Source organism: Physella acuta, unplaced genomic scaffold (genome assembly GCF_028476545.2).
Source record: "Physella acuta isolate Inbredline_101_S28 unplaced genomic scaffold, ASM2847654v3 ptg000166l, whole genome shotgun sequence".
NCBI lineage: Eukaryota > Metazoa > Mollusca > Gastropoda > Physidae > Physella > Physella acuta.
The window spans coordinates 31,014-51,435 of record NW_026731685.1 but is presented as its reverse complement, the minus strand read 5'-3'; the positions used below and the strand labels follow the sequence as shown (position 1 = coordinate 51,435).

At 35.5% G+C, this 20,422-nt stretch overlaps 2 protein-coding genes and 1 long non-coding RNA gene across 5 annotated transcripts in view; 1 reads left to right on the top strand and 2 right to left on the bottom strand.

Moving 5' to 3' along the window:
• The window catches only part of LOC131936040 (RAB11-binding protein RELCH), a 114,129-nt gene that overhangs the window by 89,339 nt on the left and 4,368 nt on the right, over positions 1-20,422 (bottom strand). Inside the window, exons 2-15 of one of the 2 annotated variants that reach the window (XM_059292866.1) lie at positions 8,346-8,710; positions 7,781-7,870; positions 7,594-7,665; positions 7,276-7,448; positions 7,006-7,194; positions 6,312-6,400; positions 5,532-5,873; positions 5,306-5,384; positions 5,073-5,171; positions 4,082-4,194; positions 2,700-2,790; positions 2,217-2,288; positions 970-1,110; positions 661-825 (exon numbers count right to left, since the gene is read on the bottom strand). In XM_059292866.1, the coding sequence (XP_059148849.1) occupies positions 661-825; positions 970-1,110; positions 2,217-2,288; positions 2,700-2,790; positions 4,082-4,194; positions 5,073-5,171; positions 5,306-5,384; positions 5,532-5,873; positions 6,312-6,400; positions 7,006-7,194; positions 7,276-7,448; positions 7,594-7,665; positions 7,781-7,870; positions 8,346-8,646 (2,016 nt within the window). In that variant the 5' untranslated portion in view covers positions 8,647-8,710. Of the gene's footprint in view, positions 1-660; positions 826-969; positions 1,111-2,216; positions 2,289-2,699; positions 2,791-4,081; positions 4,195-5,072; positions 5,172-5,305; positions 5,385-5,531; positions 5,874-6,311; positions 6,401-7,005; positions 7,195-7,275; positions 7,449-7,593; positions 7,667-7,780; positions 7,871-8,345; positions 8,711-20,422 lie in introns of those variants that run through there. The other variant, XM_059292865.1, reaches the window with a different exon arrangement.
• On the top strand, positions 11,125-15,766 carry LOC131936046 (uncharacterized). Its single transcript, XR_009386005.1, has 2 exons — positions 11,125-11,213; positions 13,457-15,766. It is a non-coding gene; the product is annotated as an uncharacterized LOC131936046 (long non-coding RNA).
• On the bottom strand, positions 15,238-19,838 carry LOC131936043 (polyadenylate-binding protein 2). 2 transcript variants are annotated; one of them, XM_059292871.1, is made up of 8 exons: positions 19,749-19,838; positions 19,510-19,648; positions 18,201-18,315; positions 18,027-18,097; positions 17,739-17,845; positions 16,958-17,045; positions 15,927-16,069; positions 15,238-15,366 (listed from the first exon to the last, which is right to left on the bottom strand). In XM_059292871.1, the coding sequence occupies exons 2-8, from the start codon at positions 19,627-19,629 to the stop codon at positions 15,336-15,338; spliced, it is 675 nt and encodes a 224-aa protein (XP_059148854.1). In that variant the 5' UTR covers positions 19,630-19,648; positions 19,749-19,838; the 3' UTR covers positions 15,238-15,335. The 2 variants fall into 2 exon arrangements, with proteins under 2 accessions (XP_059148854.1, XP_059148853.1); XM_059292870.1 differs by lacking the exon at positions 15,238-15,366 and adding an exon at positions 15,673-15,779.

Below are 20,422 nucleotides of genomic sequence, written 5' to 3'. Positions count from 1 at the left end.
AAGATGTCACTTTGTTACTTAAGTCCCCTATGTTGCTATATTAAGATGTCACTTTGTTACTTTGTTACTTAAGTCCCCTGGCTGCTATATTTATATGTTACTTTGTTACTTAAGTCCCTGAGCTGCTATATTTAGATCTTACTTTGTTACTTAAGTCCCCTGAGCTGCTATATTTAGATGTTACTTGAGTCCCCTGAGTCTTACAAACTGGTCAGGTTTGAGAGCAGCTTGTATGGGCATACACCATCCACCAAATAACTTGCAAAGGATAAATTGTTCAGGCACATCCAGTGTTTGTCCAAACAAATGGTTCAGATAAGAGCTAACAAGGACTCCCCAGCACAAAATATTACATATATATATTTCAGAGATTTTGTAACTATCTTGGTTTTAAATTTGTAATTAAGATCATCTGAATTAATTTTCTTGTGTAAATATCCTATAGACTGATGCTTATCAAATTAATGAAACAGCCTTTACACTGGAGCTCGAATAAAATTAAGTAAATAAGCTAAGTACTTGACATATAAGAGTGTAGTTAGGTTGTTTAGGAACATAATAAAATTGTGCCAATATCCACCCTATCCACTGGAGGTTCCTGAACATTGTGATAAAGCTGTGAGGTATACAAAGGTGCCCAGTGGGCTAGTATGGAGTTGCCTTAACTGTGTCCTCCAGGTGTTTGAGCAGGTTGTGGATGAGGTGATGCTCTAGACGCCCCAGCTCCCTGGACCACATGCCCAAGGCTGGCAAGAAGACATGTAACGCTGCCCTGTGGACCTTCTCTTTTGAGTCTTTCAGTGCCGTCATTAGCAGCTCATAGCCCTGTCAGATACAAACCACACTGTCAAAAAAACCTGTCAGATTCAAATCACACTGTCAATAACATCTGTACACACTTGTACAAGTCTGTATGTGCTTGTACAAGCCTACATAAAACTATGTACCTGTACAAAACTGTGTACAAACCTGCATGTATTTGTCAGCATCACAAATAAAGCCCATGAGAAGCCCAAGGCTTTTGACCACAGCCTCTCTGACCTCCTCATCTCTGTCGTCCATCATCATCTGCTGCAGCATTGACAGGACCAGGGAGCTGCGGATCTCAGCCTGTCGATACAGACAGTTGCAGTCACTACATGACATGCAGGAACTACATGACATACAGGAACTACATGACATACAGGAGCTACATGACATACAGGAGCTACATGACATGCAGGAACTACATGACATACAGGAACTACATGACATGCAGGAACTACATGACATACAGGAACTACATGACATACAGGAACTACATGACATACAGGAACTACATGACATGCAGGAACTACATGACATACAGGAACTACATGACATACAGGAGCTACATGACATGCAGGAACTACATGACATACAGGAACTACATGACATACAGGAACTACATGACATACAGGAACTACATGACATGCAGGAACTACATGACATACAGGAACTACATGACATACAGGAACTACATGACATGCAGGAACTACATGACATACAGGAGCTACATGACACACAGGAACTACACGACAATCAGGAACCATTAGGATTACTTAAAAGTAGGTGAGATTACTTACAGGTAGGTGAGATTACTTACGGGTAGGAGAGATTATTTACAAGCAGGTGAGATTACTTACAGGTAGGTGAGATTATTTACAAGCAGGTGAGATTACTTACAGGTAGGTGAGATTATTTACAGGTAGGTGAGATTACTTACTGGTAGGAGAGATTTCTTACAGGTAGGAGAGATTACATCAGGCAGGTGAGATTACTTACTGGTAGGTGAGATTACATCAGACAGGTGAGATTACTTACAAGCAGTTGAGATTACTTACAGGTAGGTGAGATTACTTACAGGTAGGTGAGATTACTTACAGGTAGGTGAGATTACATCAGACAGGTGAGATTACTTACAAGCAGTTGAGATTACTTACAGGTAGGTGAGATTACTTACAGGTAGGTGAGATTACATCAGGTAGGTGAGATTACTTACAGGTAGGTGAGATTACATCAGGCAGGTGAGATTACTTACAGGTAGCTGAGACTACTTACAAGCAGGTGATATTACATCAGGTAGGTGAGATTACATCTGGTAGGTGAGATTACTTACAGGTAGGTGAGATTACATCAGGCAGGTGAGATTACTTACAGGTAGGTGAGATTACTTACAGGTAGGTGAGATTACTTACTGGTAGGTAAGACGCTAGAGCACCACAAGCTTCTGCCACCAAAAGACGCCTTTCAACAAACTTGTGACCTATCTGAAAGAATACGCAAGGTAGAATGTAATCAATCCTGAAGTCTCACTAACTACTTAAAGAACATTATCAGTTACTAAAATAAGATACATGTATTAGCTGGAGTCAAACCCCCACCCCAATTACATCCATTATCACCCCCTCCCCCAGATCAGTTTCACCTCATAGTAACTACCCTCCCTCTCCTAAAAGATTAGCTACTTAACCTGTTCTATGAAACCCCACATAGAATGCCTGAAATAGGCAGAGGATGAAATCTATCAGTTTCATGCTTTAGTGAGACATTCTAAAACATACCTCTAATCCTAACACTATCAAATACTTAATCCTAATTCACCTTAGTGTTAGGATTAAGGTAAATTTTGGGCAGTAGGTATTTGTCAGGAGGGGAGGGGTGTGTGCTGCTCCCATTACCTGCTCCCAACATTGAGGTAGAAGTTCCTCCACCAGTCTATCTGCCCCAGCATGCTCAGCAAAAACAACACAGCCTGTCAGGATCATTTGCCTGGGATGGTAAGGAAATACAAAGTCAACACATCTCAAGTTTGAAATGGCTTTCTACTGATGTTGTTTATTTTTCCTACTCATGTTGTTTATGCTTTCTATTATACTGCTTACTGATGTGGTTTATACTTTCTACGAGCCGACCCGCGGCGTATCATACGCCGCTATTTAGTTGATTTATTTTCTACTTTTCAGTAATTCATAATTTGTGAATTCGACAGTACCAATGCTGCCACTGAAAATATTTGCTTTAAAACACTAACCCCCCTCCTTTCCCCTAACCCCGACCCTACACCCCCCCCCCCCCCCCCGTGAAAGCAGCCTCCTCTTAGTTACCTCCTGTAAGTTTAAAGTCGGTTCAAACTAAATTATCTGCCCCTAATAGCCGTCACTAAACCTGGCTGTACGGTTTGTAAACATTAACGTGACCACAGCTCAGCAGACCATGTGGGGGTGGGGTATGGTGGTAGTGATAGTGATAGAGAGAAAGAGAGGGGACTGTAAGGAGGCGCTTGCAGCTTGTTTTCTAATGGCTCGCAGAGGAGAATTATATATATAGATTATACTTCCTACTGATGTTTATACTTCCTACTGAAGTTGTTTATACTTCCTACTAATGTTGTTTATACTTTCTACTCATGTTTATACTTTCTACTGATATTTATACTTCCTACTGATGTTGTTTATACTTCCTACTGATGTTTATTCTTTCTACTGATGTTGTTTATACTTTCTACTGATGTTGTTTATACTTCCTACTGAAGTTTATACTTTCTACTGATGTTTATACTTCCTACTGATGTTGTTTATACTTTCTACTGATGTTGTTTATACTTTCTACTGATGTTGTTTATACTTTCTACTGATGTTTATACTTTCTACTGATGTTGTTTATACTTCCTACTGATGTTGTTTATACTTCCTACTGATGTTGTTTATACTTCCTACTGATGTTGTTTATACTTTCTACTGATGTTGTTTATACTTTCTACTGATGTTGTTTATACTTCCTACTGATGTTGTTTATACTTCCTACTGATGTTGTTTATACTTCCTACTGATGTTGTTTATACTTCCTACTGATGTTGTTTATACTTCCTACTGATGTTTATACTTCCTACTGATGTTGTTTATACTTTCTACTGATGTTGTTTATACTTTCTACTGATGTTGTTTATACTTTCTACTGATGTTATTTTTCTTTTGTCCAAACAAAAATAAATGAAATAATATAACAAATATTGACAAGAAACATTTTGGCGAGCAAGCAGAAATGCTAGGAAAAAGGTTACCTTTGTTCATCATCAGGCTTCTTGATCAGGTTAAACAAGATATTCAGCAACTGATCTCTCTGCTTTGGTTGAGGGTGAAGGATAGCCGTGCACAAGATGACCGGTATCAGCTCCTAAACCAATAAACATGACACATATAGCCAAAGTGGACCTAACATTTGAAGGATAGCCGTGCACAAGATGACACATATAATGATATAACCACAGAGGACACAACAACTGAAGGATAACTGTACACAAGACGACACATATAACCACAGTGGACATAACAATTGAAGGACAGACGTACACAAGATGACATATAACCACAGAGGACACAACAATTGAAGGATAACTGTGCACAACATGACACATATAACTACAGAGGACATAACAATTGAAGGATAACTGTGCACAAGATGACACATATAACCACAGAGGACACAATAATTGAAGGGTAACTGTGCACAAGATGACACATATAACCACAGTGGACATAACAATTGAAGGATAGCCGTACACAACATGACACATATAACCACAGAGGACACAACAATTGAAGGATAGCCGTACACAACATGACACATATAACCACAGAGGACACAACAATTGAAGGATAGCCGTACACAACATGACACATATAACCACAGAGGACACAACAATTGAAGGATAGCCGTACACAACATGACACATATAACCACAGAGGACACAACAACTGAAGGATAACTGTGCACAACATCACACATATAACCACAGTGGACATAACAATTGAAGGATAACTGTGCACAACATCACACATATAACCACAGTGGACATAACAATTGAAGGATAACTGTGCACAAGATGACACATATAACCACAGTGGACACAACAACTGAAGGATAACTGTGCACAAGATGACACATATAACCACAGAGGACATAACAATTGAAGGATAGCCGTACACAAGATGACACATATATCCACAGTGGACACAACAATTGTGTATCTAACACCAAGAACAACAACTGACCTCTCTCTTGGCAAGAAGGACATTAGGAACTATGTGAGGTAGGCATCTTCCCAACATTTTCACAACTCCATGCACATCAGAGTGGTTAATTTTTGACATCTGTCAAAATCAACAACTCAAGGGATCAAATTTTTCATATCACAAGACAACATACAGACAGATTTTCCAAATCCCAAGACAAAATGCAGACAGATTTCTCAAATCACAAGACAACATGCAGACAGATTTCTCACCTCAGAAACGATACGGTTGTCTAGGGAAACATGGAATGCAACGTCCAGAAGGGCTTTACGGAATGATGCAGTCATTTTCCTAGTCAAATAGTTGAACATTTATGAGTTTATTAACTTTTACTTATTTATTATATGTATTATGTACAAAAGCTAAAAGTAATGAATAGTTGATAGAAATCAGCACATAAAAAAGCTAAGCTTCTCGTAAGTGTGGTTGTTTGCATACCTGTTTCCTAATTGGCTGGAGTGGTCATCTGTTCGCTCACTCTGGTCGTGATTTGTGACAGGTTCTGCAAGACTTGCTGCCACTTGTCTTTTATCTGCCTCCTCCTGCCCCTCCCCCTCCTCTCTCTCCCCTATAACGCTAGAGGTTGAGTCCACTGTATCCCCCACTCTACTGTGTGCATGTGGCCCCACACTGTCAAGTCTATCAGATCTATGCCCATCTTGGCTGCTCCCATTGACCAGACTATGGTTACACTTGTCACTGACATGTGGGCTTGTCTGTGTGGCAGATCCTTCAGGGGTGGCCCAACTTTGATGGGGGGGAGATTCCAGGGGTTTACCTCTGTCAAATAATTTATACTAAGGACATTTTTTCAAATAATGGGTTTCTCTTTTAAGTAAGATGTGTTAAAACATGTGTGTACTAGTTTTGTCAGTTTACACAAGAAACAAATGGACCCCATCTCTTCTACACATGCTGAGTCTTTAATTCCTTTAAGGTTTTCATTGAATAAACATGGATGAAGAAGCTATGAGGTACAGCTTCTAGAAATGTTACTAATACAATAGTGTACATGTTGAGACAGCTTGGTATTTGACCTAGGGTCACATTAGCATGGCTAGGCCCGCTGTTGACACGCTGACCCGAAAAGGCCACAATTTGAGCAGACGCTAACAGGAAAAAGTTGTTGGTCTGCGACAGGAAGATAGGGTCAACCAGGGGGGAAATGAGATAATAGTTCTAGGTAATATAATCTAGATGTCAGTGTAAAATAGTTACATTTTGAGAATGTCAACTTGCTGGGCTAAGATCTCATTCTCCTGTGCCGACAACTTCAGCTGTTTATCTAATGTTGCTATCTGTGATTCCTGCACAACACAAGACAGTCAATATTAAAGGTGGGCTCCTAAATTACTTGTCAAAAGGTATGGTCACTCTAAGATAGAAGGTATGGTCACTCTAAGATAGAAGGTATGGTCACTCTAAGATAGAAGGTATGGTCACTCTAAGATAGAAGGTATGGTCACTCTAAGATAGAAGGTATGGTCACTCTAAGATAGAAGGTATGGTCACTCTAAGATAGAAGGTATGGTCACTCTAAGATAGAAGGTATGGTCACTCTAAGATAGAAGGTATGGTCACTCTAAGATAGAAGGTATGGTCACTCTAAGATAGAAGGTATGGTCACTCTAAGATAGAAGGTATGGTCACTCTAAGATAGAAGGTATGGTCACTCTAAGATAGAAGGTATGGTCACTCTAAGTAGCCAGACAAAATGGTAAACAGTTTCTCAAACCATACCAATGTTAGATTTGACAAGCAGACATATCAATACACAAAACATATTTTAACCTTACAATTATCCTACAAATCTAGGCATGGAAAAGCTTACTAATTAAGCAAAAAAAAAAAAAAAATTCCATCAATTTTATTATGGTTGATTTCAACACTGACAGAAGACAAGAAGACTGACCAAGCTTTGAGTTCTCTCCCTCCAATCAGCTTCAAGTTGGCTGAGGTGCTCACTCTCAATGTCCACGCTGATTCCAACATCGGATGTTTCTTTGCTTGGAGCAACATGACTACTATAATCTTTAAACAAATGTACCAGACCAGGAGGTCTTGGAATGTTAATGCCTACATCATCCCAATCTTCAAAATCCTGCATGCAAAAAGAATGCCAGCTCTATTTTCATTACAAAGACAAAAACAAGATAAACAATATTTTCAAAAGCAAACCAACCTGTTCTTCATTCTCCTCTGCAAAGGTTACTGAAGTTACTTTGTAATCTGCCTGTAACAGATATTCATTGACTAAAAAGTTAAGAGCTTTTTTCTCAACTGGTGTAATAACATCACTAGTCTCTCCACTTGGACCCCCTTTGTATTGACTTTCTGGAGATGATAACTCTGTTTCTGGTAGAAGAAAATATAATTTTGAAGTTAAAAGTTAATTCCAGTCTGAGTCTACAATTAAGTCTTATCATCAAATTATTGTTTTACATAGACAAATAAAAACAATGGCTCAAAACATTCAAGGATGAGCAAACTGTGTGTTAACCTGCTTGTTGAGTGAGACTGGCTCTCAGTGATTTGATTGTTTCCTGAGCTTTCCGCAGCTCAAATTCAAGCACTGCAACAGAAGAGTACAATTTTTTAAATTCTCTTATCAGACAAATCACAAGTTTCTGTCTCAACAGAACTTAGTGAAACAAACCAAAACAAGCCTAATAGGATCTTCTACTTGCCTGCCACCCTCTCGTCCACTTGTCTTTCTCCATCATCAGAATAACGGGCAAAGTCAAGAGAATCAAATGTTTGAACACTGGAAGTTCGAGCTGTACAAAACAGGAAAACAAGACAATATTCTGAACTAGGAACACATGATCAGCCAATTTTATCTTAAATCACACAACAATTGTCCCCACTAGTAAACTATAACCTACAAGAGACCTAAATATAATATAATAGTTACTTTAAGGTTTTATGGATAAGAAAAGCGGATAAGAAAAAAACGTTTTATAATTTATTGGGTGTGCAGTTTTAAAAAGATCAACCAAAATGTAATTCATCCCTGTAACGAACACTAACACTTAACACTACTTAACAGTAACTACTAACAACTGCTAAAAACCAAAAGGACAAAATAATAATATTAAATATTAATAATAGGCAAAATGAAAAATACCCTTTGTTTTGTTCAAAAAGAGAAATATTAGCTCCCAAATGAGGCAACTTGTTCGCACATTACGAGCCTCGGACGATTTTACGTACATAAAACGATAGATTACCAATTTAAATTATTATACTTACGCAAAGTTGGCGAAGGCAAATCTTCTTTTGTTCTCTCAAAATTTCCAGGGTTTGAAAAGTAGTCTCGGAGCCTTGGAAGTTCTCTTCCTGATTCAATGAATTCCGTATAAAGTTCTAAGGCGGTTAAAATGTAATTATCTCTTAGTAGCTTTGCTGCAACACTGTCCCATGATATGTCTATGTTTTCTGCGCGCTGTATGTGAACAGGGCGTGATGAAAAATCAGCAACAAAATCGTTATCCTCTTCCATATCAACATCGGGAACAGCTGAATCGATAAAAGGATTCAGACTGTCCGCCATTTTGTACCTTTTTTGTCACGTGAACAAACGTTTCTATTAACAGTCACCGTTGCAATGTTGATACCTGTTGTATAGAAGTGTAGTATCGAATTCATACTTTATTAATTATTTTCCATATATTTATTAAAATATATATTTTAAAAATAAAATTCACTTTATATTCGTAAATTTTCATAGCCATAACAATTGAAATTCACAAAGTTTTGCCAAATATATATCTATAACTTAACTGCATTTCAATCATATGAATAATATGATTAGGCCTAATTGATATAATTAATTAGTTATACCTATGGTCAATCTTCTATTGTATAGGATTCACGCTTGTTAATAAAAATAATAAACTTTATTTGATTACAACATTAAACTTTTTTTACAAATTTTAACTTAAAAGATGGTTTTCAAATGCAAAAGATAGATCTATATACATCTGTTTGAAAGCGCTAAACTGGGGGCGCGGTGTAGGCCTACTTCTAAATAACTAAATCTAACCGGGCTGACGCCCCTGCTGTAGTAGCACTTAGGCGGTGTTTTATCGCTCCCGTGGGGAGGGGGTTGCTGATTAATACAGACTCAAGGTTCCCACACAAATAAATCGAGTGACAGTCAACCTAAAATTATAGATTTGGTGTCCAAGCCGGGGAATATCACTAATATCAGCTGATAGCGCAAACTGATACCCCGTTGTTATATTTGGACGACGTACGCCTCACACAAAATTGGAGTTTATACCCAGTCTTACATAGTAAATATTTCACAAACGTTAAGATTATGCGTTCTTTTGTAGTTAAATACTCATATTGAATTAAATTCCTTCTTCTTAGATCGCAATAACTCGCGACGGGTTGGCAGACATTTATATATTTTTTTATATAACAATATATACTATATAGACAAAGAATAGCCTACTGCTCTTTCACCGTGGCACGCCCAGGTTTTACAGTATCGAACAATTTGCTGGTGATGACGATGTTATTCTGGGTCGAGGCAGTGCAAGAGATTTTCTGGTTTAATCAATATTTTTTTTTTTTTTGCAACAAGTCATTATAACATTGTGTCTACGTCTAATCTGTTAGACGATATTGGTATTCATTTTTCTTGGTGTCAGGAATCTTTCTCCATGTTTTATTAAATAAGCTGTGTTGAGCATTATAAGCTGTAATTCGAATTCGTATATTATTGGACTAACATGACCCAGACCATTAAGGAAATAAATCTACCATGTTTTGTCATATAAAAAGGTATGAGAAGAGCATTGTTGCATTTTGTTTTTATTACTTATGTTAAAATGTTTTGTATCGACCTGAGGTAGTTGGAGCAAACGCATTAGCATTGCATATAATTGATATACTCTATAGCCAATGAAATATACATTAGTCACTAGTGTACACAGTTTTAATCAAATTTACTGTTTCACAAACTGTCACGCTACCCAGAGACCTCGCAAGGCGGAGGCGGGGGGGGGGGGTGCGGACCGCACCGGGTGACACCATTTAGGGTAGGGGGTGACACCAAGACAAAAAATTAGCAAAATATAGGACCATAGAACGAGCTGACCCGCGGTGTAACATACGCCGCTGTTTAGTTGTTTTATTTCCTATTTTTCATGTTTTGTAAATAACTGTTACGTAAGAAAAGCGTCCGGGTCCCTTCCTAAACATTAGTACTAAAAGTATCCAATAGATAATTTTTTAAAAAATATGCCATGGGGTCATCCATAAATGACGTCACGCTTTTGTTGATAATTTTTACCTCCCCTCCCCTCCGTCACACGTCGTCACAAAAAGCCAGACCCCCTCCCCTAAAATGACGTCACACCTCAGCCCCCCCCCCCCCCCTAAAAATTGCTGTTGAAGTTTTCTTAAAACATCGATATTTTCCCAACATCTTGTCTGAACTCTGTTAACAAAGAGTATTTTGATCAATTCTTATTACAATTTATTATAACCGTTTTCTAAAACGCGAAATATTGGCTAAAATTAGTTATCTAACATTTGCTATCTAACATAATGCAAAAAAAGTGACGTCACACCATCTGAACCCCCCCCCCCCCCCCCCTCATCGCACACCGTCACAAAATTACGGACCTCCCTTCCCCCTACGAGTGTGACGTCATTTATGGACGACCCCTATACTATTATTTATAGTGACCCGCGCTTTTCTTTATAAGTCTGGTTATTTATTAATTTAAATAGTAGTAGTAGTGTATTATATATTTAAAGAAATTTTCTACTTTTTAGTGCATTGTTATTTTTTTTTTTTAATATGATTTTTTTTTTTATTTTAATTTTAGTGACTCGCATTGCTCCGAAGTTTGACACTAGACGTCTAGAATCTAGATCTAGACTATTTACTTCCGTATTTTACTATTTTACTATTATTAGACTAACTCGAGTCTAGATCTAGTTCTAGATCTAGATCTAGATTCTAGATCTATTAATTTTATTGTATTTTCTGTTAGATTTAGAATCTAGATTCTAGAAATTCTAGATCTATATCTAAGTAAGTAGATCTAATAATAGTTTATTAGTAGGCTAATATGATTATCAAAGTATTAAGTAAAAAAAGTAGGGCCTAGATCTATATTTTTTATTTATTAATATTATTTTGGGAGATTTTATTTACTACTAGACACTAGATTTTAGATCTAGTTGACTAGATCTAGACTAGATGTCTAGATTCTAGGTCTAGATCTATTATATTTTGATCTAGATTCTACTCTAGAGCTAGATTTCTAGATCTAGTACTAAGTATAGTTTAAAAATATAAAATAAGGATGATTATAGATACCGGTGTCCGATAATGGAATCTTCTTTTAAAAAGGGGTGTTATGTTGTTAGTAGTAGTATTGCAATCTTGACTAATTTATGGTTAGAAATTTGAAATTAGGGTTAGTCGTATATGGGTGGACCAGGGTTGAGGTTAGGGTTAGGGACAGGGTTAGCATTGACATTAGCCAGCCATGAGTGTATTTAGTTAACTACCAGTAACCTAACACCCCTTTTTTAAAGAAGATTCCATTATCGGACACTGGTGTAAACATTCTCCCAGTTTATAGTTATTAAATACTTTTTTTATAGTAGTGTAGTGTTAAGTGTAGTGATGTAGCGACACTCTAGACTAGTCTGTGTAGGTAAGAGAAGAGTGATATTTTAATTTTAGTTAGTTAGCCTCAACCTGTTGCACTGTTAATGTTAGAAATGTTACTGTTAGGCCTTTTCAAGTCTTTAACTTTAAGACTAGTTTAGCTTTGATCTTTCCTTCAACTCTTTTTCATTGATCTTCTCCAATGTTTTTTGTCTGCCTTGTGGTGTCCATCTGAGAGCAGTCCTGGCCCATTCATTCTCTAAGCACATGACCCAACCAACTCCATCTTCTGTGTTTGATTACTACTGCTTGTCAGTGGTGTAGGAAGGTCGGGTGTCAACCCCACCCCCCCCCCCCCACCCCGAGAAAAAAATATATATGTAATATGTGTATATATATATATTAATATATATATATATATATATATATATTAGCAGTTGGTACCCGTTACAGGTGAATTATAGGCCTATAGGTATTTTAATGTTACACTTGTTTGAGAAAAATATTGTATATAGATCTAGATCTAATAGTTATTGGTCAAAATGCAATGTTCTTTACTACACGTCAAACGATATTAGTGACAGTAATTTTTTTTAAGCTACGCACTTTTGACTGAACTTTGTCCTTCAAATTTTAATGCAAATACTTTTTTTATAACGTTTCAATCTGCTAGAAGCTCTTATCCATTAATGGGTATACTAAATTTGTAATCAATTTAAATAATTTAACATATATAATCCATTGCATATAAAATTTAAAGATCAAACTGACTTAAGGTGTGAATTGTTTTATAAACGTTTGGCCACTCTTTTCGTGGCGACAGTGTCCAAATTTATCAGTATGGCAATCTATTCATCTGTTGCTCGCTTTTGATTGCTTATGGTGTCCATTATTCATTTCGTCGCTTAAGTTTCAAAAGTTGTGCTATTTTGTAATACCCACTTTTAAGTAGTAGTTAAAAAACAAAATGTTTTCATTTAACTTATTACATATTTAAATGAAAAATATTTAAGACATTGACACAAATTGATTTTAGTCATATATCACACAACTTTTGATAGAATAGAAAAATAACCCATTAAAATATCAGAAATCATGGATTAAAAAAATCAGTAAAAGAAAGGAAAGAATTATAGTAATTATTTGCTTAATTGAATTGAATGATATGCAGATTTATAAATTTCCTATGTGGTTTCACCCCAATCCACTTGGGTGGACGTTGTATTTGGTGTCATCCCTTAACTTTTTGTCGAATGGCGTCAATTCCTTCAAACATTATATTACTTATATTACTCCACATAGAAGCATTTAGGGCCTAACTCTAACAGATATTAATTCAATTGCAAAAATTGTTTTTGTAGTAAATTGGAACATTTGTTTTGCAATCTTCTCTTTTACATATTATGAAGGTTTTATAATTTTATTAAACTCAAAGGCATTTCCAATAAGTGGTACCTTATTGTCACTTCCTCATAAACCTTGTTAAATTTCTACTACTTGATTTCACTGAATTGCTTGCCCAAACCTTACTTTTATATTACAATTGATGGAGGCTCACTAAATCTTTTTTTTTTTTAAATTATTTTCCTTCTCTAAAATTACTAAAAATTTTAAAAATAAAAAAGCTAGGCGAGTCTGAAGAAGGTGAACATATGAAGATGACAATTCATTTTTTTCAAAAAGTCTAGAGATCTAAATCTAAAAAAAAAATTTTTAATTCCAGAGGTTAAAATGATAATGGAGAGATTTTACATCACTGAGACATGCTGAAAATGGAAAACCATACATTTTGGGGCAGATTAATATCAAAGCTACGACAAAGGACTTCTAGTGCCTTCTACAGTTTTGAGCACAATACTCAAAGCCAACACTCTAGATCTAACCAAAGATTTTTGCAGAGAACAAAATCAACGCCAGTTTGTGAAACATCTGGAGAAACTAATTATCCAAAATATCGATCCACTAATGAAAGCTTCATACCAAAATGTCTTACAGGGATAAATGTTCAGAATGTACTGTTTGGTCATGGTTCAATTGAGAATTTTTCTCCCAACTGTTGGCTTGAAAATAATCTCCATAGGTTTGGGAGACTAACAGATGAGCCAGAACATGACACAGTAAATGATTCACTTAACAATCCACTGTCACCAGACTCATTCATATCATCAGTTCGAGCCATTGTGATGAGCAATCAAATAAACACTTTAAACCAAGCACTATCTAGCAGCAGTGAGAGCATTATTTCTTCACTGGCTTCCAGCACAATATCAGATGTGACCAACTTTTACCACAATTTAAATCTATCAGGTTATGCCTTTGATCCTGAAGCGATACCTCAAGACCCTCCTCCCTATTCTGAACTCTCTGATGATCCTCCACCACCTTATACAGATTCTTCTTTCACTGTGATAAATGATAGAAGCCAATCAAATCAGTTACATAGCGCAAGTTTTCAGGTTTTTGCCGATGATGCATGCTTGTATTGACCGTTTTATGTCTCCTCACACTTTTTAAAACTCAAATATTAATATTAAGTAAAATATTAAAATTCTGTGATAAGGAGTAAAAAATTGAAGTAAAGTAATCAAATGTTCTTTCAGTTATACAACTTTATGCTTGCATATTTTTGATAGCTTAATGTGTTTGGGATCTGATTATATTCAAAGCATAATCATATTATAAATGAATCTTTTTGTGACTATTAAATTCAAATTATTAAAATTGGTAATGAAGGGTTTACTTATCAATTATCATACATATCTTAACAGTACTAGTAATACCTCCTATTAATAAATTAATTCCTTTCTGACATTTCAAAGGCCTACATGCAGAGAAATTTCAGTGAAAGCATTAAAAAAGAATTTTCCCTATATATTTTTAAATCTTAAATTGTATACCTCTATATACTGGTAACCATGCAGATTTGCCTCATTCTAATCTTGCAATACTTAAAATGTATCAAATTACTGTCTATAATTTAATAGCTTTCAATTTCCAATATTTGCTAGCATATGCTGTTGAAAAATGTTGTATTTCCTGTTAATGTTTCTTTTTTTTTTTTGTAATATTTCCTTAAGACAAAGTCTTCCAATATGTATTTGATTGTAAATTGTTAAATAACTGTTTATGACTTTAATATTTCATAAGCACACTAAAAATTTTATATTTTGTGATAAAAGAATAAAGACTGGATTTATTTCAATAGTTTAATTGATAAAATTAAACAGTATATAACAGTTACACCAACCATGAATTTCATAAATTAACACAAACATGGATAAAAACATTGCATATAAGATATGCTTTAAATGCTTGCACCTTAGACCAACTTCCACTCACACAATTTTTTTTTACTCCTCTCTGTCATCAGTTCTTTTTTTCTCCACAATATTTACATTTTAAGATTTTTTTCCTTCAAATTTTTTTTTAAATTGCATTATTTTTTCCACTTTGATTCCACTTTTTTTCTTCCAATCTTCTCATTTTTTTTTTAAATTTTTTTTTTTACAGTGAACATTAATCCCACCACCCCCATCTCTTTAATATGCACTAAAGTTATGTAGGGTGCAAAGTTATCAATAGAATCAAACAAAAATAAATATCTAGCATGGCACCTGAAGTGCTGATGCAAGCCTGAAAAAGAGAAATACTCGTTAGTGTTTAAAAGATATGCCTGCAAATAACTGGAGAGCGATGTCCAAGAATGCTTAAAGAAACAATGCAATGAGCAAGAAAGCTTCAAGAAAAGAAATGGACGGTATGGAAGACTATTTTACGTTTGCATGGATTAACCCAGAGACTATCGCAACTAATCCCATAATTTGTGCCACGTGGAATCAAACTGTAAAGATGCTGTGGTAAAGCCTACAGCTAAACTTAAATGCTGAAAACGCAATTTGACTGGATACTTCATTAAAATATCTTAAGATCTTAAATTCAATCTGAATTTTTAAAATAGTTTAGCAATATTTTTCTAGGTTTATTTCTTTTTTTTTTTGCAGTGAATGTTTCAATAAGGACTGTAATAAGCTGCCCTGCGATACCTCCTGCAAATAAAGTAACATTGGCGTATGAGACAAAAAGATAGCTCTATATAAAGGAACATAATTTTGAGGAGGTCAAGCAGCTTAACACCAACCAATAGCAAAATTAATATTTCTAACAGCCTAATTTTCCCAATCTAATATACATACCCAAAAGGTCGACGCCCTCTCGGTGTAAATGCACCAGCATAGTATGGAGCAGCACCTCTTCCACCACCTCGTGCAACACCCCTGCCCCTAGGACGTCTGTTTGTACTGCTAATACCTGGACGATTTGTTCTCTTTGGAACTACCTAAAAAAAGTTGCTGCAATTATTTTCACACACACCATTTGTGCTTAAACATACAGATGAATTAGCAAATAGTTTAACCATATACCGTCCTGGGCATCAAAACTATTTTCCTCCCCTCCTTTTAACTAGCGTTAAAAAAATTAAAAAGCAATATACATAAAACTGGTCAAGTTTAGTAAGGATGAAGCTAAATAGCTTATTAATTTACAAATAATTAATAAAAATAACACTAATTCAAGAAAAACAAACAAAACTTCTATTAATATTCCTATAATTTATTTTTATTTTAAACGCTAACAAAAAAATTCAACTAAGTCACTGGGGCTACTTTCTTTTTCAATAAATACATTATAAATAAAACCCAATTCAACTGCAGAAGCATTTTAATTAAATTTAAATTCACTAATTATATTGCCAGTAATTTTGAGAAAAATTCTTAACTTTAGTGTTATTTCCCGCTTACACCGGTATCTTCAAAATCTCGTTACCAACCAGACTTAAGCTACTACATGTTAATAAATGTATTATACAAAGGGGACGGAGTGGTCTAACGGGGTCAAGTCAGTAGACCGTCGCTGAGACAACCCAGCTCTGATGGGTAAGTAAAGGCAGCTGGGCAAAGTGCTAATCACACTGTCCCTTCATATGCAGAGGTCACAGGAACAAGTGAACTCTGCTTCACTTGCCCCATAGATGTCAGGTTTGAAAGGGAACTTAACATAGTAGGGCGACCGTGGGCACACAGGACTGTAAAGGGTGAATAAAAACAATGTGTTAACCTTGAAGGTTGCTACACCAAAGTATGAAATCTTTAATTTAACAAGATATGCCTACCTATGGCGACCAAAAGTAGGAAGTCATACTATACCAAAACTACCAGCCACTTACTTTAATTTGTCTGCCCCTAAATAGGGATTCATCTAAAGCCATTGCAGTTATAACTGAATCTTTGTCTGCAAATTCTATATAAGCAAACCTGTAAAGAGACACAGAAATTTCTAAAATTAAAAGGGTCTGAAATTAATTTTAATAAATGGTTTAGAATTAATACTTATTAAACATTTAAATCAAAATAAACAATTTTGATAGTCAAGCCTTATTATTTATGCTTTTGTAATAGCAACTAGTATGAAATATAGTACGTAAAATTAATTCTCCATTATGTATAAACAAGTCACTGGGTCACAGTAGGCCTATATTATATTTTCCCAAACAGGAAGTACTAATAGTACTAAACAGGTACTTGGGGGCTTTGGTGAGGTCAACAGATCCACTGTAGCTACCTGGGGGGGATGGGGATTGTGCAAGTCCACACTGTTTTAGTAATGGTCATTTCTATTTTTTTTCAAATATTTAAAATGTGCAAAAATTCAAGGGGGGGGGGGGGGGGGGGGGGGAGAGAAGAGAGGAGGCAACAACTAAGTTTTAAAAAATTGGAATTCTGATGAAACCAGAAATTATATCTTCGTATTTTATTATATAGTAACTATAGGCCTAAATACAATTTAATTGTTGCACCATAGTACAAATTATTTAACTGATCAAGATCAGGAAGAAATGTGTAATCACAATAATCATGAGTCTAACATGCAAAAACATCATCTCATGATCAGTCAAGAAAAAGTCACACTATAAATCTAAAAAAAAAAACGTGATGTTAACGTTTTACCCTTTAGGATGTCCGGTGTATTTATCACATAAAATGGTTACTCTATTCACTGAACCACAACCATGAAAATGCTGTTCTAACTCTTCAGCTGTAGCACCATAATCAACCTGGCAACAAAATGGGTTAAACCAATCGAAGGAATAACAAGGAGAAAACTGCAATCATTGTTACAAACACTGTTAGAGTACAGATTATAGTTAAGCTGTCATAAAACAACTTGTATTGCTTAACTATGTGAAAAATGCAGTGTATAGGCTACAGCTTATAAACTAATATATCATCACTTACATTACCAACATAAATTGACTTCCCGTCAGCTTCTTGTTTTTCTTCTGGCGTAGGAAATGGCACCGCTGCAGCTAATTTTAAAAATTAAAACTTTGTGAAACTAATATTACAGCAGAATAACAAGTTAATATAAATTTTTAAAAAAGCTTAATGGGCATTGCAGTCTAAACTTACGTGTTGCTGTAGGAGAACTCATATTCATCTGTTTATCTACTTCTGTCTGCATCTCCTTCAATTTTTCAGCTTCCTCTTCCATTTCCCGTACTCTTGCTTTAATTGCTTCCAATTCCTGAAATGGAAATCTCAACATAAAAAAATGTTTGACATGGTAAAAAAAAAGTTAAGAAAATGGCAAAAATGATCAAGATCAGTTATTCATATTGTATTCATTTTACTCATTAGTCTAACATGCATAAACATCATTTCTTGATCTTAGTGCACAACAATAGACTATGCATTAAAAATTAAACACTCAAACATTTGAAAACTTACAAATATGAAATAATTTTACACATTCTATACTTCAACTGTTTTTAAACAAGCATTTTAGGCCTATAAAAAGAGCCTCTTAATTCGAATGAACACAAAATATTTATTTGAAATCAATGTTTATCTAGGACTCGAATATTCGATAGATTTCCCAGGAATGGCGTGCAATTTTTAAAAATTGAAACTTTTCAATTGGGTAAATTTTTGATTTAGAAAGAAAATCTAAAAATTAAGCCCAGGCCTGGGCATTATTGATGGCACTGAATGCAATATAATATTATTTTTTAGTCTTCTAAAATGACCTAAAAGGAAAAATAAAGCTTAAATTAAATGTAGCCGGTAGCCTAAAATTGAGCTAGATCTTTTTAGAATACTAGTCTAGATCTAACTGGAGTTTTACTTGACTGGCCAAGTTTTCAGTTAGGCCGATGCTATAAGACACATGCGCAATGGAGAGAAACTACGACTTGCCATCGCTGCGATGTTTTCGATGGTACTGCGTATGCGTGTTTTGCAACTGCAGAACCCTTACACTACACCAACCCTAATCCTAACCCTAGGTCACTGCACATGTGCAGAGCTATCTTTTGCTGACTTAGTGGAGACATTAGGGAGAAAAATCTTCCGAGTAGTCACTTCGTTTCAGTTATTGGAGCCCCCCCCCCCCAATTTGATTCTGGGATGTAGATTGCCGAGTCTCACAGTCTAAACTGAAACACAAGACAGACAAGCAGCTAGAATCTAGATTTCTAGTATTCTAAGTAGTAGAGTAGATCTCTAGATTCTTGAGTTTGATAAAGTCACTTCTTAAAGTTTAAAATATAAAAGTGATCTATTCTAGAAATCTAGATCCTAACACTAACACAACTAACAATAACAACTTTTAACTTTAGTTGTAATCTATTTTTAGTAGGGCCCTAGGCCTATATACTATATACTTTATTAAGTGTAATTAGATCTAGATCTGTTCTAGATTCTAGAAAATATATCTTACTGGGTCTTCTACGCCGCTATCTTCAGTGATGTTCGTGGCGTCACCCCCGCTTCCTTGTGTTAATATTGAGGAATCCTCTCCGAGAATAGCATCTGTTTCTCCATTCTCGTCGGCCATCATGATTAGATTCTAGTAAAATCTGTAAAGAATATGCATTAATACTATTAAATTTAAAATTCATCAATAAGTTAACAAAAAGAGCTGCTGGATTACGACAGATTGATAAAGGACTAACTAACCTAACTATGGGATTTTGCCAGCTATTGAACGTTCGTTAGGCCTAGAACACCGATCCTGTACACATAAGGCAAAAGATGAGAATATCGAAGCCAGTAAAGTATCGATATGACATTATGAAGGAGATCTGGACCTACTATTTTAAATTATTTAACTAAAATACTTCTTAAAAAAAGAATTATAATTTTTGCAACTTAGGAATGTATATGCATATTGGTCTTATTCGGACAAAAAGTAGACCTACTCAAAAAAGTAAATATAAAATTAGGCTTAAGCTTTATGATACTTCCTTCCGACGCATAGATCTAGATCTAGTATTCGTCGTTTATCATAACTTAGGCCTAACGATATCCTATTTTTCCGGTTCCGTTGTAGGCATACACAAGGCCCAACCAGGATTTTCAAAGATGTATGCCGAATTTATATTGTTAAGGGTCATTTGAGGCATACAGAGGCGTACAATGGTTTTCGGGATAGGAGGAGCGTCGAGTCAAGAAAAGACCATATAGAATCTATGTAGGGCTGATACCGTTATTAATATGTATCTATGCTTATGAATATACATATGTATCTTCACTTAACACTCATTAGGGGGGTTGGTACGCCACAGTTGATTCCTCATAATTTTCCGCCATTTGTCTCTGTTCTCTGAGTTGTTCTGCAAAGGGCATATATA

What these genes read in the sequence shown, in the direction of transcription:
- LOC131936043 (XM_059292870.1), bottom strand. Translation starts at nt 19,629, where the DNA reads ATGATGGCCGACGAGAATGGAGAAACAGATGCTATTCTCGGAGAGGAT. An exon ending in AGTCAATTTATGTTGGTAAT is followed by an intron (nt 17,846 to 18,026) that starts GTAAGTGATGAT and finishes TTTTGTTGCCAG; the next exon opens with GTTGATTATGGTGCTACAGC. An exon ending in AGAGGGCGTCGACCTTTTGG is followed by an intron (nt 15,780 to 15,926) that starts GTATGTATATTA and finishes CTTTATTTGCAG; the next exon opens with GAGGTATCGCAGGGCAGCTT.